This window comes from Trypanosoma brucei, chromosome 11, assembly GCF_000210295.1.
Source record: "Trypanosoma brucei gambiense DAL972 chromosome 11, complete sequence".
In the NCBI taxonomy this organism is placed as follows: domain Eukaryota; phylum Euglenozoa; class Kinetoplastea; order Trypanosomatida; family Trypanosomatidae; genus Trypanosoma; species Trypanosoma brucei.
In genome coordinates this window covers 876,203-896,000 of record NC_026744.1, presented here as the reverse complement: position 1 = coordinate 896,000, position 19,798 = coordinate 876,203, and the positions used below count along the sequence as shown (strand labels likewise).

Genomic DNA, 19,798 nt, shown 5'->3' with positions numbered 1-19,798 from the left:
CTCCATCCACACCGGGAAACACGAACCAACTTATGCCGAAAGTACTTTCATTTTCCCCTATGCGTTAATCACACTTTTAAAAAATTTATGCCTTAATTTTCTTTTTCATTTCTTTTGTCTATTAAGCTGAAAGGCTGTTTTCCTCAGTGTTGTTTTCTTTTCTGGTAATTTAATATAGATCGACTGTTTTACTGCGCCGGGGGGGCACCGGCTCCGCGGCGCCCAGCCTTCATAATTTCATCTACCAGTAGTAGCTGGGCGACAATCTCTCCAGTCGTCTCCAGAATACTTCGTTTCACAAGGACGTTATCCAGGATCCCAGCCGCTAGCGGGTCAACGGTGCTTCCCGTGTCGAGTCGAAGGCCCACCCAGCGCCCTTCCTGGCGTGCTCGTCGGCTGGCCTCCTGCAGGGAAATAAGGCAGTGCTGAACATCAAGGCCGGAGTTCTCCGCCAAGGTTTTCGGTATGACAAGGATGGCATCGGCGTACGCTCGAATACCAATTTTTTGTTTACCTGACACGATGTCAGCATAACGGGTCAGATGGTCGTGAAGAGCCACCTCAAACGAGCCGGCGCCTGCGAGAACGCCACCCCTCTCGTAAGCGTTCTTGACTGCACGAAGACCATCACGAATGGCATCCTTGAGTTGGGCAATAGTGTGATCATTGGGTCCCTTGACAAGCAATGTGCAGCTCCGACCCTTACGCGCATCCTCCACGAAGGTGTACTTGTCGTCACCCAATGTGTACTCTTGTACACGTCCAGCCTCACCAAGGACATCCACTGTGAGGTTCTCGGTTGTGTTTACGGCCTCACCCCCGCAGGCCAGAATAAGGCGTTCCATATTACGACGCTTGGCACGCCGTAGAGCCAAAATCCCCTCCTTGGACAGCATCTCCAGTGCAATCGGGTCAATTCCCTTCTGATTGATTACAACGAAGCTGCGCTGATTTTCCTTCGTGCAAACCTGTTTCTTTAGAGCAATGATGTCCCTAACGCGGTCATCTGTTACCTTCCGCTCCGCGGTAACCATACGCGCTTTCTCCGCCGCATCCTTGAAGTAAAAACCGGTGTTCAGTTCGCTTCGCTCGTACTCAAGAGAAACGTTACAGACCAGAATGTAGGCATTCTCCAGGTACTTTGGCATGTTGTCATTACGACCACCGTGATCCAAAACAATCCCGTTCACAAAACGAGTATCCGAGCTCAGGCGATGCTTCATGTGCATGACCTCAACCATATGTAGATCAATTTCTCTTCCATCTTCGGGGACAACAGCGAGCACAGAGTCAACCACAGCCTCCGCCAGTTGAACCGACATGTGTGCGTTAACCTTCGTTGAGAGGGCAGTGTGAGCGACATTTGTGAGGTATTCTCGACGAGTGGCAACGGGGATCTCAACGACGCTTTCCTCCAAATATTTAACTGCTTCGTTGCGGGCAAGTCGAAAGCCCTCCGTCAGGATACGAGGATGAAGGCCATCTTGGATGTACCTCTCACACTGCCGCATCATTTCACCAATCACAAGGACTGCGCTCGTCGTCCCATCACCAGTGATGTCATCGACGGCAGTGGCGGCGCGAGCTATGAAAACAGCAGTTGGGTGTTGAATCTGCATTTCACCTAGAAGAGTGATTCCATCCTTAGTAATTTTAATAAGCCCAGCACCTGAAACGAGCATCTTCATTGTGCCTCTGGGGCCCAAGTTCGTCTTGAGCACTTCCTGTAATCCACGGGAGGCAACCATATTTATCTCGAGTGCACTAGCCTTCCGGGCTTGTTTCCCTCCGGGATTTATGTATGCTAGGTTAGATGCCATCATCTTTCCCCCTTAATCCAATCTCGCTGCTTTTACAATTAATTGTGCTTGGTTATTCTTCATAGCGTTTTGTCACAGTTCAGTTTCACCAAAGTAAATGGCAATAGAAGTATGTAAAATAAAGATATTTTTGTTAAAAGGAGGTATAATGATGCTTGTACGCAATGAAAAGTAGAGATTGCGCACACCCTGCCAACTCGGCGCGCTCAGACACCATCGTAATTACACAGTTAGAACACAGAAGATGAAAAGAAAAAAAGAAAGTTCATACTGCTCAAACCGGATGTCATCAGTCTCGCCGCACAACCTACCAAGTGGGGTCCTTGTTGCCAGTCTTCTTTTTGTCGTTCAGCTCGAAGTGCTTCGTGCGCTTCAGCACGTTCTGGATAATCGATTTGCAGTTAGAACACTGAAGCTTCAGAACAATCTTCTTGGTCGTCTTCGCCTTTTTGTGAAAGATGGGCTTTGTCTGACCACCATAACCAGACTGCTTGCGGTCGTAGCGACGCTTACCTCGGGCGTACAGGCGCGCCTTGCCAGCCTTGTACTGCACAACCTTGAAGCTCTTGTGAGCGTTGCACCGCTCATCAGGGCAGTGCATCTTCTTTTTCTTCGGGTAGTTGACCATCCTGGGCTGTCGGAGCTAGTACAGAAGTAGAAATTAAGGTCAAAACACAATGTTAATAGAATGTTTCTCAAAAAACTTAGGAATTAAACAGTGTGGGCAGTGACAAGAGGGAAACAGAGAAGGTGATGTCACCATCTCTGCTTATAATAAACACGATGAAATTCTAAATCAACATATATATATATATATACCAATTCAGACAATATTCACACCAGTAATAAGCATTAAAAAAAGGTTCGAAGGACGGTATTAATAAACAACCAGATTAGCCTACTTTTTAGGAGTGGAGGAAAGGTAACAAATGATATTTCAGTATTCGGATATGGCCTCAATTGCCACTCACTGCAACTTAAACAGTTGAGTGCACATTACTTTTTTTTTAAAACAAAGAATAAGAGTACTTTCTACAACCATGAAGCAACCAGTGATCCAATCCCTGAGCTGTTTACTGCTGTAGACAGTACATTCAACTTCAAAAGTTACATAAAATGTTCCAAATACCTATGCTCGAAATGTCTGCGCATCGAACCATTATTAGCACTACTTCAATTGGGTCCTCCAATCTGATGAAGATGCACGCCACTCCTATATTTAGGATGAATGGGCGTAAATAATACAACAAAATATTTAAAAAAAAAGTAAGAACGATCTAGCCCAATAAACAGCCCCCCTCCTCCACAACAGTTCACTATCACAAGTTCCGTGAGGGTCCCCGTCCGGTAGATGAGTATGAAACGAGGTAAATTATTTGCAATCACCACATGTGACCCCATCTAAAAAGAAAAAAAAGAATAAATGACAAAAATCTACCTCGTGAAATTTGAACTTCTACACTCCTGGTCATAGCATATATTAGCAAATGAGTAGGAAAAAATAGTTTCTCGTTGCACTCTACTTTGGTCGCCAAAAAAATTTGAGGTCGGGTTCAAATACACCCCCCCCCAAAAAAAAAGGGGGGTACGGAAGGGAAATGTCCCGTCGAGACCCACACCGCACACCAATGAAAGTAAACAAAAAGTCGTTGCAGCTCGGGGTGTAAAACAATAAGAAGTCGGAGTAAACCCTGCCACCGCAAAAAGGATATGTGGAGACATCCCGTGGGACGACGTTACGTGAAGAATATACGCTGAAAAGAAATTTGTGACATGTTAAATGTATCCCATATGTGTGTGCACGTGTTGTCAGTAAACTTAGACAGTTCAAACAATAGGAGTGCGCATCACTAGAATACAAAAAAATCCACAACCCACTCCTCGCCATTGATATAAGTTACACACTGGATCAGGGCAAGCAGGGCATGAACAAAAGCAACGACACTTAAAGAAGCATAAATTGGACGCAAAGGTGAATAAAATTTCTCTTTAAATGAAGAGCGCTGCAACGAAATCGGTCAATAAAAGTTTCAGGCGACAACAATGAAATAATAACTCCTTTGCAGGTACACGCAGCGTGAAGGGTATCATCTCATAATTATTCCAGATTAACACAGAGCAGTAAGAATAACCACAATGTGAGTCACATTCACACCAGCAAACAAAGTGAGCTCATATCCTTTCTCACCTGTGTTTCTTACTGGCGCGTAAATGGGATACATCTTTACAACGTCATACAGAGGATGCTGCGCCGCAACCGCGTGCACGGGACCACGTTCAAGAATGGCAAAACTACGAGGAATACATGAACATTTAATGCACACAGCAACTGTCAATCCAAAAATGGTTGGGAGTCACTTCGCGGAATTACCTCTTCACGGAAAGCAGAGCTACAGAACTTTCATCACCGACACTCGTTTAACGCGGACTCCCAAGAAGGACAGGGAAACAACCATCTCGATCAACGGTTGAGTCAAAACATATAAATAGTAAAAATGGTATCTTAAAGCAAATGTAAGTACCTATAAAATCAAGCACAGTATGAGCAATTCTCACCAACGAGAGCCGTAGCACTCGCCTAAAGCAAAAATACCGCACCCCCGCTTCACATTTCAAAAACAAAAAAAAGGCATATAGAATCATAAACGTGAGACAGAACGCGTAAGTAGTCCAATGCTCGTGTAGCGGTAAGCAAGATAAAAAAAAAAGAACACAGAAGCTGTTGTGATAACCCGATAACTTGTGACGCATATTGTCCCATATTTCCTCGGGAGACCACCGTAGCATCAACACAACCCAACAGAAACTTCCGTTACGTGCAGCGACGGATAAAAACAAGAAGAGTAATAAACCACAAGCCCCCACAACGAGCATCGGAGGCTCCCTAATAGAAGAAAGGAGAAAGGGAAAGATATTGCTGCAATCAGAAAAACATTATTCCTCTACATTTAATATGAACCCCCTTTGTCGTAACGCAAAAAAAAGCAGAGGACTAAACTTAAATTAGCAAATATATTCTCGTTACGAGAAAGAATGCGATTTTTAGTAAACACGTGCAGAGCTGTAACAACAAACAAAACCAGATATAAAGAAAGATATCATCACGAAGAGTTAAATTTTAAAACAACTGTAACGGTGCACGACGCAGAAAGTAATCAACAGTACAGATTTAAAGGGAAACAAAATAAAGACTTCCTCTGCCACCTACAACAGGGTTTCCATCATTGATGAATACAGAACCATCTGTAGTGTGTTTTGTGCCCCGGATATATCAATATGCAGCACTTTTATATAATATTCACTCGGTACCTACCCAGCTGCCCACTGCAAAGTGAGGAAAGGAGAAACTACAGCACATGAATTAATCCAAATCCCACGCCATCAAAAAAAAATTCGGTAGCTCCAAACACTTAGGTAAAAGGCATAAACTTCCCTATTTCAGCATCTGGCAGCACTATTACAAGCCACCGTAAACAAAATCTCGCTTAGAACTACCGCCGGCATCCCTGAGAAACTCCTATGTTTGTATCAAATGACTGAGAAGTTGCATTTGAACGGACTGCATATCGTCTTCTGGGTGCCGCTTCCAAAGCTCACATGAGCTACAGTCCCCCAGCGCTAGCACATATTTTTAACAAGTGTGTTGCTGATGTCAGGAATGGGGTCGCCGGCATCCCGGTGCTAGGGCAACAAGGTTTGTCACACGCTTCTACTACATCATAGTGTTTCCTAATAACCCCCTTAATTGTCCTCCTAGCGGCCGTCACGCTTCAATTTGATATTACGTCATGCATTCATCCGTTTAATTCTTCTGTTCATTTCCACCGACACTGTCGTGCTTCGTGCACAACGGTGGTATAACTGATGTAATGACGCTGCGAAACAAACCTATAAACTTTGGGGACTACGAAATTCAGATTCAAAGATACCAAATACATAGTGTGCATCATTCATTTCATTTACATCTCCTACCACCCTGTGAAACAGGGTAATTCTGTAAGAATCTACATCGTGTCCTTCACAGCAAAAAAAAAAACTTTCCAAGTGAAACAGAGTTATTCTGCTGGCACCTTGTTGCTCCACCAGGCACACTGACTGTTCCTCCACACAGAAATACAGAGTTGCTTTAATTTTTTTTTTAAGTCTCTCCCCATCCTCCCCACACGGTTCCGCTCCGGACACTGCCACTAGAATCTTCAAGCTCCGTACGGTTTAAATGAATCACAGCAAAATAACGAACTGTTAACCTACAAAATGGCTATTCATCGACAATTCAATCGGTCCCTGAATAGCACCGGTGTCTTACGCGGTCCGCATGATAAGGCATTAACCCACTGCCCCTGGAGGAGGGGGGGGGGAGAAAAAAAGTGAATAATTATCCAGTCGTCCCCGCATGCAAAACAAAAGGAGTGGACAGATATCTCTTTTTTCTTTTTTGATATGAGTGTCATCGCCTCCGTTGAATAGATTGTTCTACCTGGTTAACACTAAATATATTCAGCCCTCTCGAGGGTGATTTGTGCGTTTCCCCTTCACCTGGAAGACCCTTAGCACTTTAGCGAATGATACTAAACAGTTGCCTTGGTTCCAACGCCGAGCGCACCCAATATCCAACATATATAAAAACTCCAGGACCTACATCAACCAAATGAGATCGGGACAAAATGCCTGCTTTCTTCCCCAACATTGACAACAGTATGGGCTCCCCTCGCTACGGTGGAATATGACACTGGTATGCATTCAGCTTGGACAGCTCCTCAACTTCTCGGCCCATCTGCAGATAGCGCCAAGCAGCTATGGATTGCCAGACGACCCCTTAAGCAAGATCACCGCGGAAGAACCGATCCCTTAGCGTGCCATACTATAATATACGAGCTAGCGGATGACCTCCGTCTGAAACATTCAGCAGGACGCCAGAACAGACGGAGCGTGTTACACACCACCCCATCCAGCACACGAAAAAGCCGCAACCAGGACGCGCTACCCACAAATCCCCTGGCCACGGGCGGGAAATAAAGTAAAATAAACCAGGCCTCGGCCACCCACGGCATCTACGCATTGCACCAACCGAGGAAACCGACGCAAGCTGCGGGAGCAATGTCACCACGCCCCATCTTGGGAAACAGGCAGCTTGAATCCGCTTAGCGCAAAGCAGGGCCGTACATTTCCCCCACCTCGCACGGACAGCCCAGACTGTTGAGCTACGGTGCTGCACCTCTGACTGCCGCGGAAGGGTAACATCGCCACACCCACGTGAGCCGGTGTGCCCCTCGGCTCAGCATCCATTCCCCCCCCCCGGCATCTATGCTGGAGCTGTGGAAACAACGGCCGGGCCACTGCAGCCGTTAGTGAAAGTCTCGCCACACATCGAGGGCAAGTCCAGTGCGACCAACGCCAGAGCGGCCGACGTGGACACAACAATCTCGCCTTATTGCTCTCCTCCTGCGGCCGATAAAAAAAAAGGTAAACACTTAACAATTTGGCATGTTCCATTGTGCCACCATGTGGAGCGGGGGCGGAACCACCCTTTTGGCTTGTGCGTTTTCTGCATGGTAGAGGGAAAAGAGACGGTTAGCGTGATGTCTTCGGGAGGCTTCGTGGCCACATTCCCCAATACGGAGTGCTGTGGTACCTACCAAGGTCGGGCTCGGCCTGCCGAAAGGGGTCTTAATTGTGAGCCCACGACGTTTCAGGCGTTTGGAGCACGAGCATTCGCGGTTATATGTCTATTGCCTGCCTTATGAGGGGTAAAAGTGCGAGCCCTACGCAGTCTTACCGGGTGTACCGTTAGGTAACCGGTGATTGCAGTTCCTCGCTGGTGGTTAAACAGGTGGACATGGTCGGCGGTGTCGCGGACGCGCTTCATAAAACCAGTGGGTAGGTGCGGTTCGTTTCGTATGTCGAACTCCTCAAGGAGGCAATGCCACTTAAAGTAAAGAGATGGAGGCATTTCGCCCCAGCGTCCGCCGCCAGCGGAGTGACCGGGTGTCAGCTTGTTTTCCACGAATGTGTGAGCTATGGCACCGAGGAGGGAGGAATACGTTGGTAGCACTGCGGTGGTGGACGGTGTGGAATTTAAGAAATTGTGAATGGCTTGGGCTGTAGTGAGTGGCAACGGACCCTTTTATCATATCGTGTCTGGATGTGCCCCTTTTTAAAAAATTGTAAACAGGATTGGGAAATTCGTTGGTTCGTGAAACTCGGCGACTATTTGGTCAAATCGCAAAATACCATTGCGCTTTCTAGTGCGTCCGCCGTCAAGGTTCTGGGGTGGAGCTGAAGGTTTGTTTGCGTTTGAAATATTATAACGGTTTGGCCGCTTTGTTTGAGGACGCTCATTCGTACGCATTTTCATACGCAGTATATTCTTTGAGGTGCCTTACGTTACTTTTTTTTTTTTTTAAATGTTCGTAGCCTAGATGACTATGTTGTCTCGGGGCCACTGTATCGGTAAACAATATTCGGAAACTCTCGAGATGGCTTTATTTATTTAAAAAAAAAAAATATGGCACCTGCGGTTGACGTATCTTATTTTGCTCCGTAAAACTGCGGTGTGCGGTGTTGCTGCACCGACGTGGATCCTATGTTTTATTTTCTATGCCACTTTCGATACAATACTTATCGGTCGTTGCATATGGAGATCCACGTTTCGTTACATGTTTCTCAAAAGGTTCAAATTTCTCGTTGGGCCCTTTTGAATCAATGAAGGATATTGGGCTGGGTGAATTAACATCCTACACATATTATCTGGTGTGGGATTGCCTTGCATTTGAATAGAAGGAGTCTGTTATGCAACAGCACTCCGAAACAGCGTAACGCAGCCGCTATCCTAAAAATGAAAACGGCAGATGAAAAGTAGATATGTGGCTCACACATTTTAAAAAATTGCAGAACTGGTGGTTCATACGGACACGCACCGCTATCTAAACTCGAAAAAATGCGAAACGACGGGAAGGCGAGCGGTGTTAAGCATGTCTAGGGTTTTTTACAATAAGGTGAAGCAACGTTAGTCCCGCAATGATAATAACAGCAACAATTGTAAGGAGTTTTCGTTTCGACAAAGTGGGGAGAGAGAAACTCAAAAGATTTGAGTGTCTACATTCCCCTTCCCGCTGCGTACCAACTAAGACCTCGTTAACCATTTGGGGTGGTATTTTGAAGCGTAGTTCATCTAAATTTGTGTGCGAAAAGCTTTTATATATCATTCTTTACTTTTCAAAAAAAAAAGTCATATATCAAAATATTGGTAAGTCACGCAGGTAAGTTGGTAATAAAACTTCTCAGAGAGTCAGTTAGCAGGACAACCAATGTAACTATAGTTCATCTCTCAACGTTTGGACTCCACGGAAAACGTGAAGGGGGAGGGAAATTGGTGTGAATGAGTCTATGAGCTATTCGCTCTCGATTTGAGAAAGAGGTTGAGGCAGGTTATTTTGCTTTTGCTTCGTTGCTTTTGTCTTTGCATTAACTGAACGGTAATTTGTGCATATATTATTACTTTCCCCAATTTTTCGCGGAAGCACACCAATACTCACTACGTACGGTTGATAACGGTGGAAGTTGCGTTGCTTAGATTTATTAAATTTCGTTTGCGCGTATAACCAGTTTAGGTGTTGTTTTCTTACTGACGCTTATGGCAGTAATCTACCTTCGTGTGTCCCCGTTACTGCTGACCCACACCGTCTTGGTTGCATGGTAAAGCGTTTTCGTTGCAGTAGGTCCACCTCAACAAGTTCCACAGTAACCTGTGTACACAGTTGGCTTCGAGGTTTTACCGATGCAATGACGGTATATAGGGGATGACGGGCGCGGTTTTTCAATATCGATTGATGCAAATGGGTCACTGCCAATGGGGATACAACGACTTTTATAATAAATCATGAATATTTTTATTTACCTTCGTTGATGCCAATACTGTTTGGTTTCTCATTAGGCGATCCGTCGGTACCTTGTCGGTCACTCCATATTGTGCCTGTGAAGGTTGTTGCAGCACGTCTAACGGTGCACCCACTAGTGACCCTAGTTCAGACATTGTATTTTAGTTAACTTGTTGGTATCGACGTCTACAACTATCCTCCTAACCAAAATGTGAATTCCCACTGGAGTATAATTAGTTTATTCCCCTGACACTGGTGCAAAAACGTGTTGACGCATCTGACGATAGGAGCGATATTAACTAGTCCCTTATTGTGTTTGCATGTCTCTATACATGGGTATGCACTTGGTATAGCGAAGGCTACTACATATTTGTTCGCCTCAGCAGCAGATGGGGACTTTTCGTACACTTGGTGCCACGGTTTTGGTTGCTGCCCTTCACCGTACGCACTTGCGCATAGATTTGTATACTTTTCTTTATCTCTCTTGATAGATTAAGGTGATATGTTTAATGTAAAATGATGCTATGCTGACTGAATAATGTTTCATATTTTTTTGTTGCAAATGAATGTGCAACTGCTCTGGCTCGTGCATTAAGCGCCAATTGCGTAACATAAACCATTGCAGTGCCAGCGAAATGGCTTGTGAATGTGTTTGTGTGAACAAGGTAAAGCGCCCGCCAGTTGTGCCCAGACGTGTAAGAAATTTTTCGCGGGTGCTGCATAGTTCGCAGGGGTATTTTTTTTTTCTTAATTTTCTTTAGCGATGCATTCCCTTCCACAGATGGGAAATCTACGTAGTGGAGCTAACATAGCACCAGTGACTGGCGTTTTTATTTTTATTTTTTTCAACGTAAGGTTGTTAGCCCCCCCCCCAATTCATCATCGGGTGGGGCGAAATACGAAATGTAAAGGAATTGGTATTCGAGCAACGTTCCATTGCCATGAAACCTTGAAGTGCAGGGGAAAGGGATCATGTTACGCGGATTGCTTTGGCGAAGCATGAGTCAAGGAAGAAGTTGCAGAAAGAAAAAAGTGATAATCAATGAGGGTTGGAAACCTATATCCATTGCTTACATTACGGTGGGTGTGTCGTCCCCAGAACTGGAGGGGAGCTGAGAAGATATTTAGTAAAGGAGGAATCTTGGAATCGGATAATGGCCATTTTCTCCTGAATTTCTATTCGTCCCTACCTCAATCTACTGGATGTCAATTTTTTTTTTTTTTACCACTGATACGGTATTTTCCCCCATTTCAATATCTTCCTTTTTGCACCACTTATATATCGTAGGTTTGTTGTGTGGACTGATCACTTCCGACTGCGCCTTCGAGGTATGTCGTCTGAAAAAGTCGCTGGCTATGTTCAGTGCGTCGTTGGCATTATATTTGGTGTTGTCACAGGAGGCGCATCAATATATGTCACGATCGCGATGGAGCTCCTTCAAGTCGCTGTGCCATACGTTCTGGTAACTCTCGGTCTTCAGCGCCGACCTCCAAAAGGTGGTGTCGACAAAGCGATGGCGGAAGCAGAGAGTGTCGAAGCGGAGGTTATGAAGAAACCCAGTAAGCAGCAACGATCTTTCCGTGCACTTTTTATTGGCATTGATTATAAAGGAACTCCAGCTGAGCTCCGGGGGTGTCAGGCTGACGCGGTGATGATGGCCGGCACAATGGAAAAAATTGGCATTCCGATTACTGAGAGGTGCGTCCTTATGGATACCGACGACCCCAGGTTTAACGCCATCAAGCCCACACGAGCGAACATCTTGCAGCACATGGCATGGCTTGTTAAGGACGCGAAGCCTGGCGATGCCCTTTTTCTTCACTATTCCGGTTACGGTGCACAGGTGCGTGCGGAGGAGGATAAAGAGGAGGAGTTCGATCAATGCATTGTGCCCTGTGACTACGAAGAAAATGGTTGCATACTGGATAATGAGCTTCACGAAATCATATCAACACTACCAAGGGGAGTCCGTCTGACAGCCGTGTTCGACTGTTCGCACGCGGGGACGCTCCTTGACCTTCCGTTCAGTCTCATTTGCAGCAGCAACGACTGCTCTGCAGTGGGTGAAATGAAACGCATCCGTACAGGTGGTGATGTTAATGCCCATGTACTCATGTTTTCCGCCTGTGGAGACGACGAGGCAGCTGCTGACTTGCCCAATGCTGGAGACTTCGTGGAAGGCGCCTCTGGCTCCGGTGGTGCCGCCACACAGTGCTTCATTTCCATGTTGTTAAACAAGACACCAGGAACTATCTACAGCCTCCTCTCAACCACACGTGATAAACTGAGGGAAAAGGGATTCAAACAGTCGCCGCAAATGAGTGCGTCGAGGTGCCTCAGCCTAACCGAGAAGTTTACGTTAACCGAGCTTTTCTCGGTGGCCGAACCGTGCCCTAATATCCTAACTGGAGAACCGCGTTGGAAAACCACCCCTCTTGGTGGAAAATAAGAGCTTTAGCAATGAAAATATATATATATATATATATATATAATATGTGCATAAGTCGGTGTTGACACATGTGAGCATAAAGTGACACATATCCCTTCTCATAGGGACCTTTCCCTTTTTTATTAACCTTTTTTGGTTCGTGGATGCGGGGAAGATGTCCATCCGTGTTGTCCCGATTCTAGTGTCACTCGCTGTTCTCGTTGGGTCCTTTGGGCGAAAACGAGCATTTGGTGCGAGGATGATATGTCAAGTGGATGCCGGACGATGGCCGCCGGTGTCTACGTCGCTTTCTAAAGCTCAATTCTGCTTTTTTTTGTGTGTGTCAGGAACAGTGACAAGAAAGAAGAATAGTAATAATCGTTTTTTTTTTGCTTAACGAGGGTTGCGTGGGGCAAGCGTTGGGTTCACTGGGAGAATTACTGAAAGGTGGGTTTCGTATCTTTATTGGTGGGAGCAGGACGGTTCTGAGCGACGTCAATAAGGGGCGTGAACGACGTAGCAGCAACTTTTACTGCTCCACATTGTTTTGTACACATTTTCTTTTTATTTTTCTCTCAGGGAATCGAGTTTTACTCCATTTTGCTCTTGAACCTGAAAATATTTCTGCGCTTTGTGTTTGTGCGTTTTTATTCGTTCGCACCTCCACATCGCCCGAATTACTCCCGTGTTCCTTTTTCGTCCGCAGCCGACCCATCCCGCATTACCAAGTGAAAGTGGAACATCCTCATAGCCTTGTGTCGACATTTATGTTACTTTACCACACGCTATTGGGGCCGGGACTCAAGAAACTGTATGTAAAGCGTTGGTGCTGGTGCTTTTGCCGTTAATACGCGTCTACATGGCGCCTCAGTGTGACGGAAATAAAGCATATATTTGCGGATTAGCATGGGTGAACATGCAGGAAATATGCTGTTACTCCTTTATGTAATATCGTATGATTGCATTGATTTTGTTTTGCTTTTCTAAAAAAAGAGTACCCTAACCTGCACTTCGGTGTATGGAGAGGAACGTCGTTGGGGTATAAAGCACTTGGTTATGTGTGATTTCTAATATTCCCCCCCCTTAGAAACATTCCCTATTCTGTCGCTCAAACGTATCCAGGACCTCGACCACGGAGAACTCATTGACTGCGTCGACCGTGGTGGGAAGGCTTATGTCATCCTCTCCAAAAAAAAAAAAAACGGTTCCTCTGCTTCCCGGTTCTTGCTCGTCGCAAAAGGCCCCAAGATAACGCACGAAAGCGGCTAAGCCTCAATAATGTTTGTGGGCGTTAGCTTGTTTCACCATGGGGGAAGGTGTCTGGACGAGGTGGGAGGCCTCCATTAAGTCCCTGCGCACCACTGTTTCCCCATAGGCTTAATACCTTGCCCAAATGGAGGACGGGGGAGAATCCCCACGGCCGCTTCGTCCTCCTGTACCACTACCCAATGCAGTGAAGGCGAATGGGGGACAATGAATGAGTGAAAGATAACGGAATTTTTTGAGAGTTGAAAAAACAAATGTGGATGCCATACAGGTGGAGTAAACCCCCTTTTCGGTACTGCTACCCAATGCGAGTCTTCCTGGAATAACAAGTAACTATTCTACCCCCCCCCCCCTGAGTATCAACCTTCACAAAGCGGTTGAATATGGTGGTCCGGCCGTGCCTGCACACGGTTTTTCGTGTCCTAGCGCGACTGCTGTTGTCTTCAGGGGCATACATGTACCTTTCCGACCTTCCCCGGAGTGGGAATACCTTGTGCCGCATATGGGTGTCGGGCGTCCGAGCGGAAAGAGTTGCCGCGCGGAGTCTCTACTGTAGGAAAAAAAAGAGCAACTAGAAAGTGTGGACATCACGATAGCGTGTTGCCAACGAAACACATGCGGGGATACCCATTAAATCTGACCAGCGTGCCTTTGCGCCAGAGCCCAACACCCTAGAAAAATGCGCCCCATTTGTGCCTTCTTTCCTCCTCCTCAAGTGATCATTTATATTGTGGACCATGGGTGGCCCAACACGACTCTCGTTAACGAAAACCGCGATCTGGTTTATCATCCGGTTTAAATCAATCCGGTTCTTTGGCTTCCAACCCTCTCGCTGCGTTACGCTGTTGCCCGCTCCCATCGCGCTTATCACAGCACTGGGTGATTCGGCGGCGGTAAACCCGGCCGCAGACTCCGACATGACACTTTTAGCCGATGGAGGTTTTTGCTCCCCTCACCCCTCCACTTTGGGTTCGTCCATTCGATGGAAAAGGGATGGGCACCTTCGTGTTTGGTTCCAACTCCTTTAGTCCGAACAGCTTGCACAGAAAATGTGCCGGACGCTTGAAAAAGTAAACCGCGTTTCGCGGCGTCCCCCACCGCACATTCTTCACCTAGTACTTTTAGGGCTTGGTATTGTGGTAACGGTGGGGAGGACTCCTCACGCTTCACCCCTAGATCACTGCACTGCCTTTCTACCTCAGGTCAGTTCTCCTGCCACATGCATTTTGTGAGAGCGCTTCATTCCATACGTTTTGTTGGGCAGTGGAGGATCCTTTGAAGTACCTTTGATGACACCAACGTCCCCATCGCCTGCATCCCTTTTGCTCCTTCGCCGCGTGTTTATTCTGTGTGTCGAACGAGTCCTATCACGTGACCACGTTGCCCATTCCACCAACCACATTCGTGCACCAATTTCCGTTATTTCCTGCAACCTGTTGTTCGGATAGTACCGGATTCTTTAAGGGCCTAGCACTTCCGGTATTGCCTCTCACTATTGCTTCCACCCCAACTGCTTTAACAACCCGGAGAGATTTTGTTGTTCTCCGGCAGCCTTGGCGCCAGTTGCTGGTCGCTCTCTCGCTCTCCTTTCGAACACCCGGAATGTTGCTTTCCTGTTTGTTTGATCAACCAACCTGGGGTGGTGTTGCGTTCCTCCGTGCGTGGCGTGTGCGGTGTTACTGTTTTCAGGACTGCACGGTCAGTTTGCGCGTTTAGGGAAGGGATTCAGGCATATCCAGGTTACTCTGTCGTCCTTGGTATACTTTTTACCCCCACTTGCCCTTGGCACATAGTGGAATGTTCAGAGGTCGGATTGAACTATGCGGAGTCGTGCGCCGTGGTTGTGGCAACTGCGCTTCCCCTCGGATGCCGTGGGCACTGCGGTAGCGGACATCACCGAACCGCCGACGCCCCTTTCTTTTTTCCATCGATATATCTTCGACGCTTCCTTGGCTGCCCCACTTCGAAATCGCAACACAGTATCTTAGGAGTGATGGAAACATTTGGTGACGGTATCCCGCCACTCTTAGCGATAGGTGATATTTGAAGTGGATGGGCGTGACGTACTGGGCACTGCCGAGAGTCACTGCAGGCTGCTATCTGAGTTTCGCCTTTTTTTCCTCTTTTCTGTTGCACCGATTGCGAAGCCGAAATGTTTTGATGCTCCCGTTTCAAACGACACTGGTATCAATCATCTTCTCGCAGTAGGGGACTGCTATGCCGGAACCGGGTAAACGGAACCTCCCCGGTTATCTCGGGCGCTTCGGTGGATTCACCGCTATCAAGTTAGTTGGTCTCCAAACCCTCTTTCGGAGCATCGGCATCGTCATGCCAATTTCCTGTGGCGTTAGGTTGCTGTTGTTGATGTTGCTTTGAGGCTTCTCCGCATGGCAAAAGGGCTCCAATGGAATGGCCTTGTCCACTGACAGATCTGTCGCGCGCCCCGCTGTGGATTGACTCTGCGACCTCTTCAATTCAGGCCAATCCGGTCGGGTGCCTTGCCGCCAGCTGGGTTCTCCTTCCTTAACAGAGCATGGGGGCCCTCGCCGCCGAGTTTGAGATATCCAGACTTGCCGAGGAGCCGGTGGTATTCGTCTTCCTTGTGGCCAGCACACGGCTTTGCTTCCCAGCGGTTTTCTGTTTGGCTGCGGTCGTAACGGCCATAGATGAAACATATCGGAAGGTTGTTGTTGTTGTTGTTGCCATTGAGTGCACTGGTCGCGGGGGTCGTTGTGGGTGGGCGTCGCACGTTGCTTCAACACTCTCTAGAGCGTGGGGTTTCGCTCCGTGTTTTTTTTGAAACCCGTACTGTCAAAAAAAAAAAAAAAGCGAGGGGCCTGCTTTCTACTCGCGGAAGGGCTGATGGTTAAAGTTGTGCTGCGAGGCCCCGGGCCTGTAAAGGGAGGCGGGGTGTTGAGTGTTTCCGCGCCCTTTTGGAGGTTGTGTAGTCTTCTTTGTATTTGCTTGGAGGGCAATCGATGGTGTCTTTTACCAGTTGGGCAGCGAAGCAGACTCCGTTTTTTCGGCTCCGTGGCTTTTGAGAGCTCCACCGTTTGTGGTGAGCCCACGCGAGGCCGCCGTTAAAGAAGAGGGCGGGGGAGGGGAGGAGTGATCAAAAGTCGCTGAGGGCCCGTCAGGCACTGTTGCTGCGTGCATCTGAGTCTGTTATTATTTGAGGGTCCCTGCACTGGCGTTGTGGAGGTAGCTGGCTGGTGGTCACTTTCTCCGGCCTTTTCACCCCCCCCCCCCCAAGCCGGTTGTGTCGGGAAGACGGTGCGGGGCCGGTCCCCAAGGGATCTTCAGGATGGTTCGCTGCTTCGTTCGCGGTCCTTGGATCCAGGGGCTTGAGATGGGGTCGGCATCCGGCGGCAGGGTTGTTGGGGGTGCGGTCTTCACACTTAAACGCAGACCGCCCGACTCCATGTTCCGGAGGGCAGGGTGGAGGCCACCTCATATATTGTTTCGGTGATATGTTCGTGTTACGTTTGACGGTTCGGTCTTTACCATAACTTTCGGGGGACATGTAGGCAACCACCTCCGTCGATCCAAAACTTTCGCGCATAACCGTAACTACTTGGGTTTCTTTATGGAAGGACGTACCATCCCTGTTTCCAACTTTATTGGGTAGTACATTGCCACGTCTGACGGTAAAATAAAAATAAGGACAGTACGGTGCGTGCGCACAGCATGTGTCCAGAAACGTGTGTGTGTGGGGTGGGGGGGGGGGCTTTGCCGTCTTTTGCGTTATCTTTATTAGCTTTTTCTCTCTCTCTTTTTTTTTTTTTTGGGGGGGGAGGTGTAGGAGGGGGGTATTGTACTTTTGAGTTCCGAGGAAAGCCGTGGTTGGCACATCAAGTTGTTCCAGTTGAAAGACAGGTTCTATTGTCGCTAAAAAGGGAAATAGCGTTTGAATTACTGAAGTTAGGGAGGTGATTCATTTTTCTTTTTTGGCTGAGTCATTTCGCTTGCTTAATTCCGTGTACTTGTTGTCAATGGCCGGGTAGTAATCTACCATATATCTGGCACTCTGTACGCAGCTTCCAAAGCATGCCTTTAATCAAGAAGGTGAATATTACTCCAAAGTCGGTATATTTTCTCAACCCGGATATTCTGGATACTTTCTACCCGTTTGCAGTTGCGCGTGCAGTTGACTGTCTAAAAATCGATGCTGAGGCACCGCTTTTACCATGTTTGCGCAAGCTCAACTGGTCTCTACGGGCCTTGTTTTGGTAGCAATGGTGGTGCGGAAGACGGCGACTGCGCTTTTCTTAAGTGATGAGAAGTGTCGTGGAGCCGCGTTGGCGTAGGTAAGTTTTTCGTTCGGGCTTCGTCCTCGTTTTTGTTTCACTGATGCCTTGTCAGTGCCCGCGGTTTGAATTCTTCATATGATGCTGTACGGCGTTCCGTCCCAGCTGTTGTTGCATTGGTTTTTCCGGTTACGAAGGCTACTACTTACCTTTCCCACAACTTTGAGTTTTTCGTGTAACGTGTTCGCAGAATTTTCCCTTAGAAACTGTGGTTACCTGTGTCGATACGCATGTGATGATCTCTCTTCGGGGCTGATATTCTCTAAAAATTTTAAGGGGTTATTGCGATCGTTTTGTCGATCTCCCTCTCTCCTCGGCGGACGTTGTTGACTAGTGGATGACCTTTTTCTACGCTGCAGCTGCCGGATGCTGATTTCTTGCATTTAGTTACCTATTGTTGAAAACTAGGGGGCTACGTTTTGCCGCCATGTCTGTTGGAGTGGGTAGTGCTATTGGAGCGCTGTTGGTGTACTTAAACAATAAACAGACACACTCTTTTATTGCTGTACGAAGATCGAGCAGTTTGTTATTTTCCCCAGGGAATTTCAAGGCAATATATCAGCGGATATATGAACATTTGAACGACCAATACGAAGAACGCGGCCAATTGGAGGCAGGTGAAGAAATTCTCACTGTGAAGCCGAATGTTTTCGCTCAGATTGGCGTTATCGACTTTGACGGTGTGCGCAAAATGTGGACATCTCACATTGTACCTCAGCTCCGCCGCTGTGTAACGGGAGATCACCTTGCAAATACAACTGATAATTCAGTAGTTTCCATTGAGAAAGCGCTGTTTTTTGTGATATAGGTAGTGGAGTTGGAAATGTGTGCCTTCAGTTACTGGCTGAGACCAACTGCAGGAAGGTTGTAGGCGTTGAAGTTATACCCTCCCGACATCGCGCTGCGACAACGGCTTTTGCTAAGGCCCTGTCATATTTTCCAGAGAACTTTTCCGGCAAGCAGGCTATCTTTATACAAGATGACTTTGTCAATTGTGCGCGGAGAATGGTTGAAGAAAATGTCAATGTTATATTCACCCACTCGTGGATGTTTGATGATGAGTTGATGAAGAGGTTGACGGAGCTCGTGGTGTCTTTACCTGCTTTGTTGTGTGTGGTAACATCTCGCCCCTTGCATGAAAATCTTTTGGTTGGGAGCCAAATGAAGCTTGTATCTTATGTTCACCTGACAGCCGACTGGAACGATGAGGCACCGTTTTTTATCTACAGAAAAATTACTTGATTAATTGCAGTAGTGGTTTTTGTCTGTTAAATTATTCAAACGAGTTGTAATCGCAGAGAAAATATGCTTAGAGCCAATTGTGGTGCCCGTAAGTATTGCAGGAATTATTATATGCACTTGTGCTTTCAGTGTTTTGAACCTAACTTGTTGAACCCCACATTCGCAATTATCATTATTGGAGGAAAAATAATTTTGTGGAAAACATGTCTTTGAGGTACGTGTGTGCATGTAAAACAATACACCGTGAGAATAGCATATGAGTAGCTTGTTATCGTTCCACAGTTTTTTGTAATCGTTCGCATTTCATGTGCTTATCTTTTTAGAGCACATTTTGTTGTAGCAGTCGATTACCATGAAAAGCAATAACGTATTATCGCTATATATTTTGTGAATGGGGCAGACGCTTTTATTGACGATAGCTGGCATACAAGTTAGGCAGGGTTGCGCTGACTCTCTTCTTATTTTTGGCTTCATTCATAATGTAGGACTCGAGTTAGCGTCCCAATGAGTGGTGAGAAGAAATAAAAGGTTCTTACGCATATGTAGGTTTAACGCCATTGTGGCACCAATGTTAGGAGGGTAGCGAACACCGTGTGTTATAGATATGTTCCGTGTTTTATGTCTGAGGGAAACACAGTGAGCCTGTGAGGTCATTAGGTGTAGGGAACAGAAGGAAAAAGAAAAGAGACAATGTTATATGGGATGGTTTTACTTCTCTCTATCTTTCTCTCCCTTTTTTGTATATTGTGAGAATTATATATATTTTCTGCTTATCCATTTCTCACGTTGCGACGACCGAGATGTGACTAGCCTTGATAAGATGTTATACTAAATTGCTACCCTTTGATGCAGTTCTG

At 46.8% G+C, this 19,798-nt stretch overlaps 7 protein-coding genes across 7 annotated transcripts; 2 read left to right on the top strand and 5 right to left on the bottom strand.

The window, feature by feature from the left end:
- Window positions 1-188: 188 nt before the first annotated feature.
- Window positions 189-1,823, bottom strand: TbgDal_XI3610 (T-complex protein 1, zeta subunit, putative; the record flags this gene model as incomplete). The annotated part of the gene is made up of 1 exon (XM_011781205.1): window positions 189-1,823. One exon carries the CDS (start codon window positions 1,821-1,823, stop codon window positions 189-191), a length of 1,635 nt encoding a protein of 544 aa, XP_011779507.1.
- A 304-nt stretch (window positions 1,824-2,127) lies between these two features.
- TbgDal_XI3600 (60S ribosomal protein L44, putative) lies at window positions 2,128-2,448 on the bottom strand (the record flags this gene model as incomplete). Its single annotated transcript, XM_011781204.1, has 1 exon — window positions 2,128-2,448. The coding sequence occupies one exon, from the start codon at window positions 2,446-2,448 to the stop codon at window positions 2,128-2,130; it is 321 nt and encodes a 106-aa protein (XP_011779506.1).
- An 891-nt stretch (window positions 2,449-3,339) lies between these two features.
- On the bottom strand, window positions 3,340-3,708 carry TbgDal_XI3590 (hypothetical protein, unlikely; the record flags this gene model as incomplete). The annotated part of the gene is made up of 1 exon (XM_011781203.1): window positions 3,340-3,708. The coding sequence occupies one exon, from the start codon at window positions 3,706-3,708 to the stop codon at window positions 3,340-3,342; it is 369 nt and encodes a 122-aa protein (XP_011779505.1).
- A 530-nt stretch (window positions 3,709-4,238) lies between these two features.
- TbgDal_XI3580 (hypothetical protein, unlikely) lies at window positions 4,239-4,607 on the bottom strand (the record flags this gene model as incomplete). The annotated part of the gene is made up of 1 exon (XM_011781202.1): window positions 4,239-4,607. One exon carries the CDS (start codon window positions 4,605-4,607, stop codon window positions 4,239-4,241), a length of 369 nt encoding a protein of 122 aa, XP_011779504.1.
- A 2,313-nt stretch (window positions 4,608-6,920) lies between these two features.
- On the bottom strand, window positions 6,921-7,313 carry TbgDal_XI3570 (hypothetical protein, unlikely; the record flags this gene model as incomplete). The annotated part of the gene is made up of 1 exon (XM_011781201.1): window positions 6,921-7,313. The coding sequence occupies one exon, from the start codon at window positions 7,311-7,313 to the stop codon at window positions 6,921-6,923; it is 393 nt and encodes a 130-aa protein (XP_011779503.1).
- A 3,715-nt stretch (window positions 7,314-11,028) lies between these two features.
- On the top strand, window positions 11,029-12,147 carry TbgDal_XI3560 (cysteine peptidase, Clan CD, family C13; the record flags this gene model as incomplete). The annotated part of the gene is made up of 1 exon (XM_011781200.1): window positions 11,029-12,147. The coding sequence occupies one exon, from the start codon at window positions 11,029-11,031 to the stop codon at window positions 12,145-12,147; it is 1,119 nt and encodes a 372-aa protein (XP_011779502.1).
- Window positions 12,148-18,126: 5,979 nt separating this feature from the next.
- TbgDal_XI3550 (hypothetical protein, conserved) lies at window positions 18,127-18,941 on the top strand (the record flags this gene model as incomplete). Its single annotated transcript, XM_011781199.1, is given in 2 exon segments — window positions 18,127-18,504; window positions 18,483-18,941. Coding segments are annotated over 2 exon segments (837 nt in total).
- Window positions 18,942-19,798: the final 857 nt, after the last annotated feature.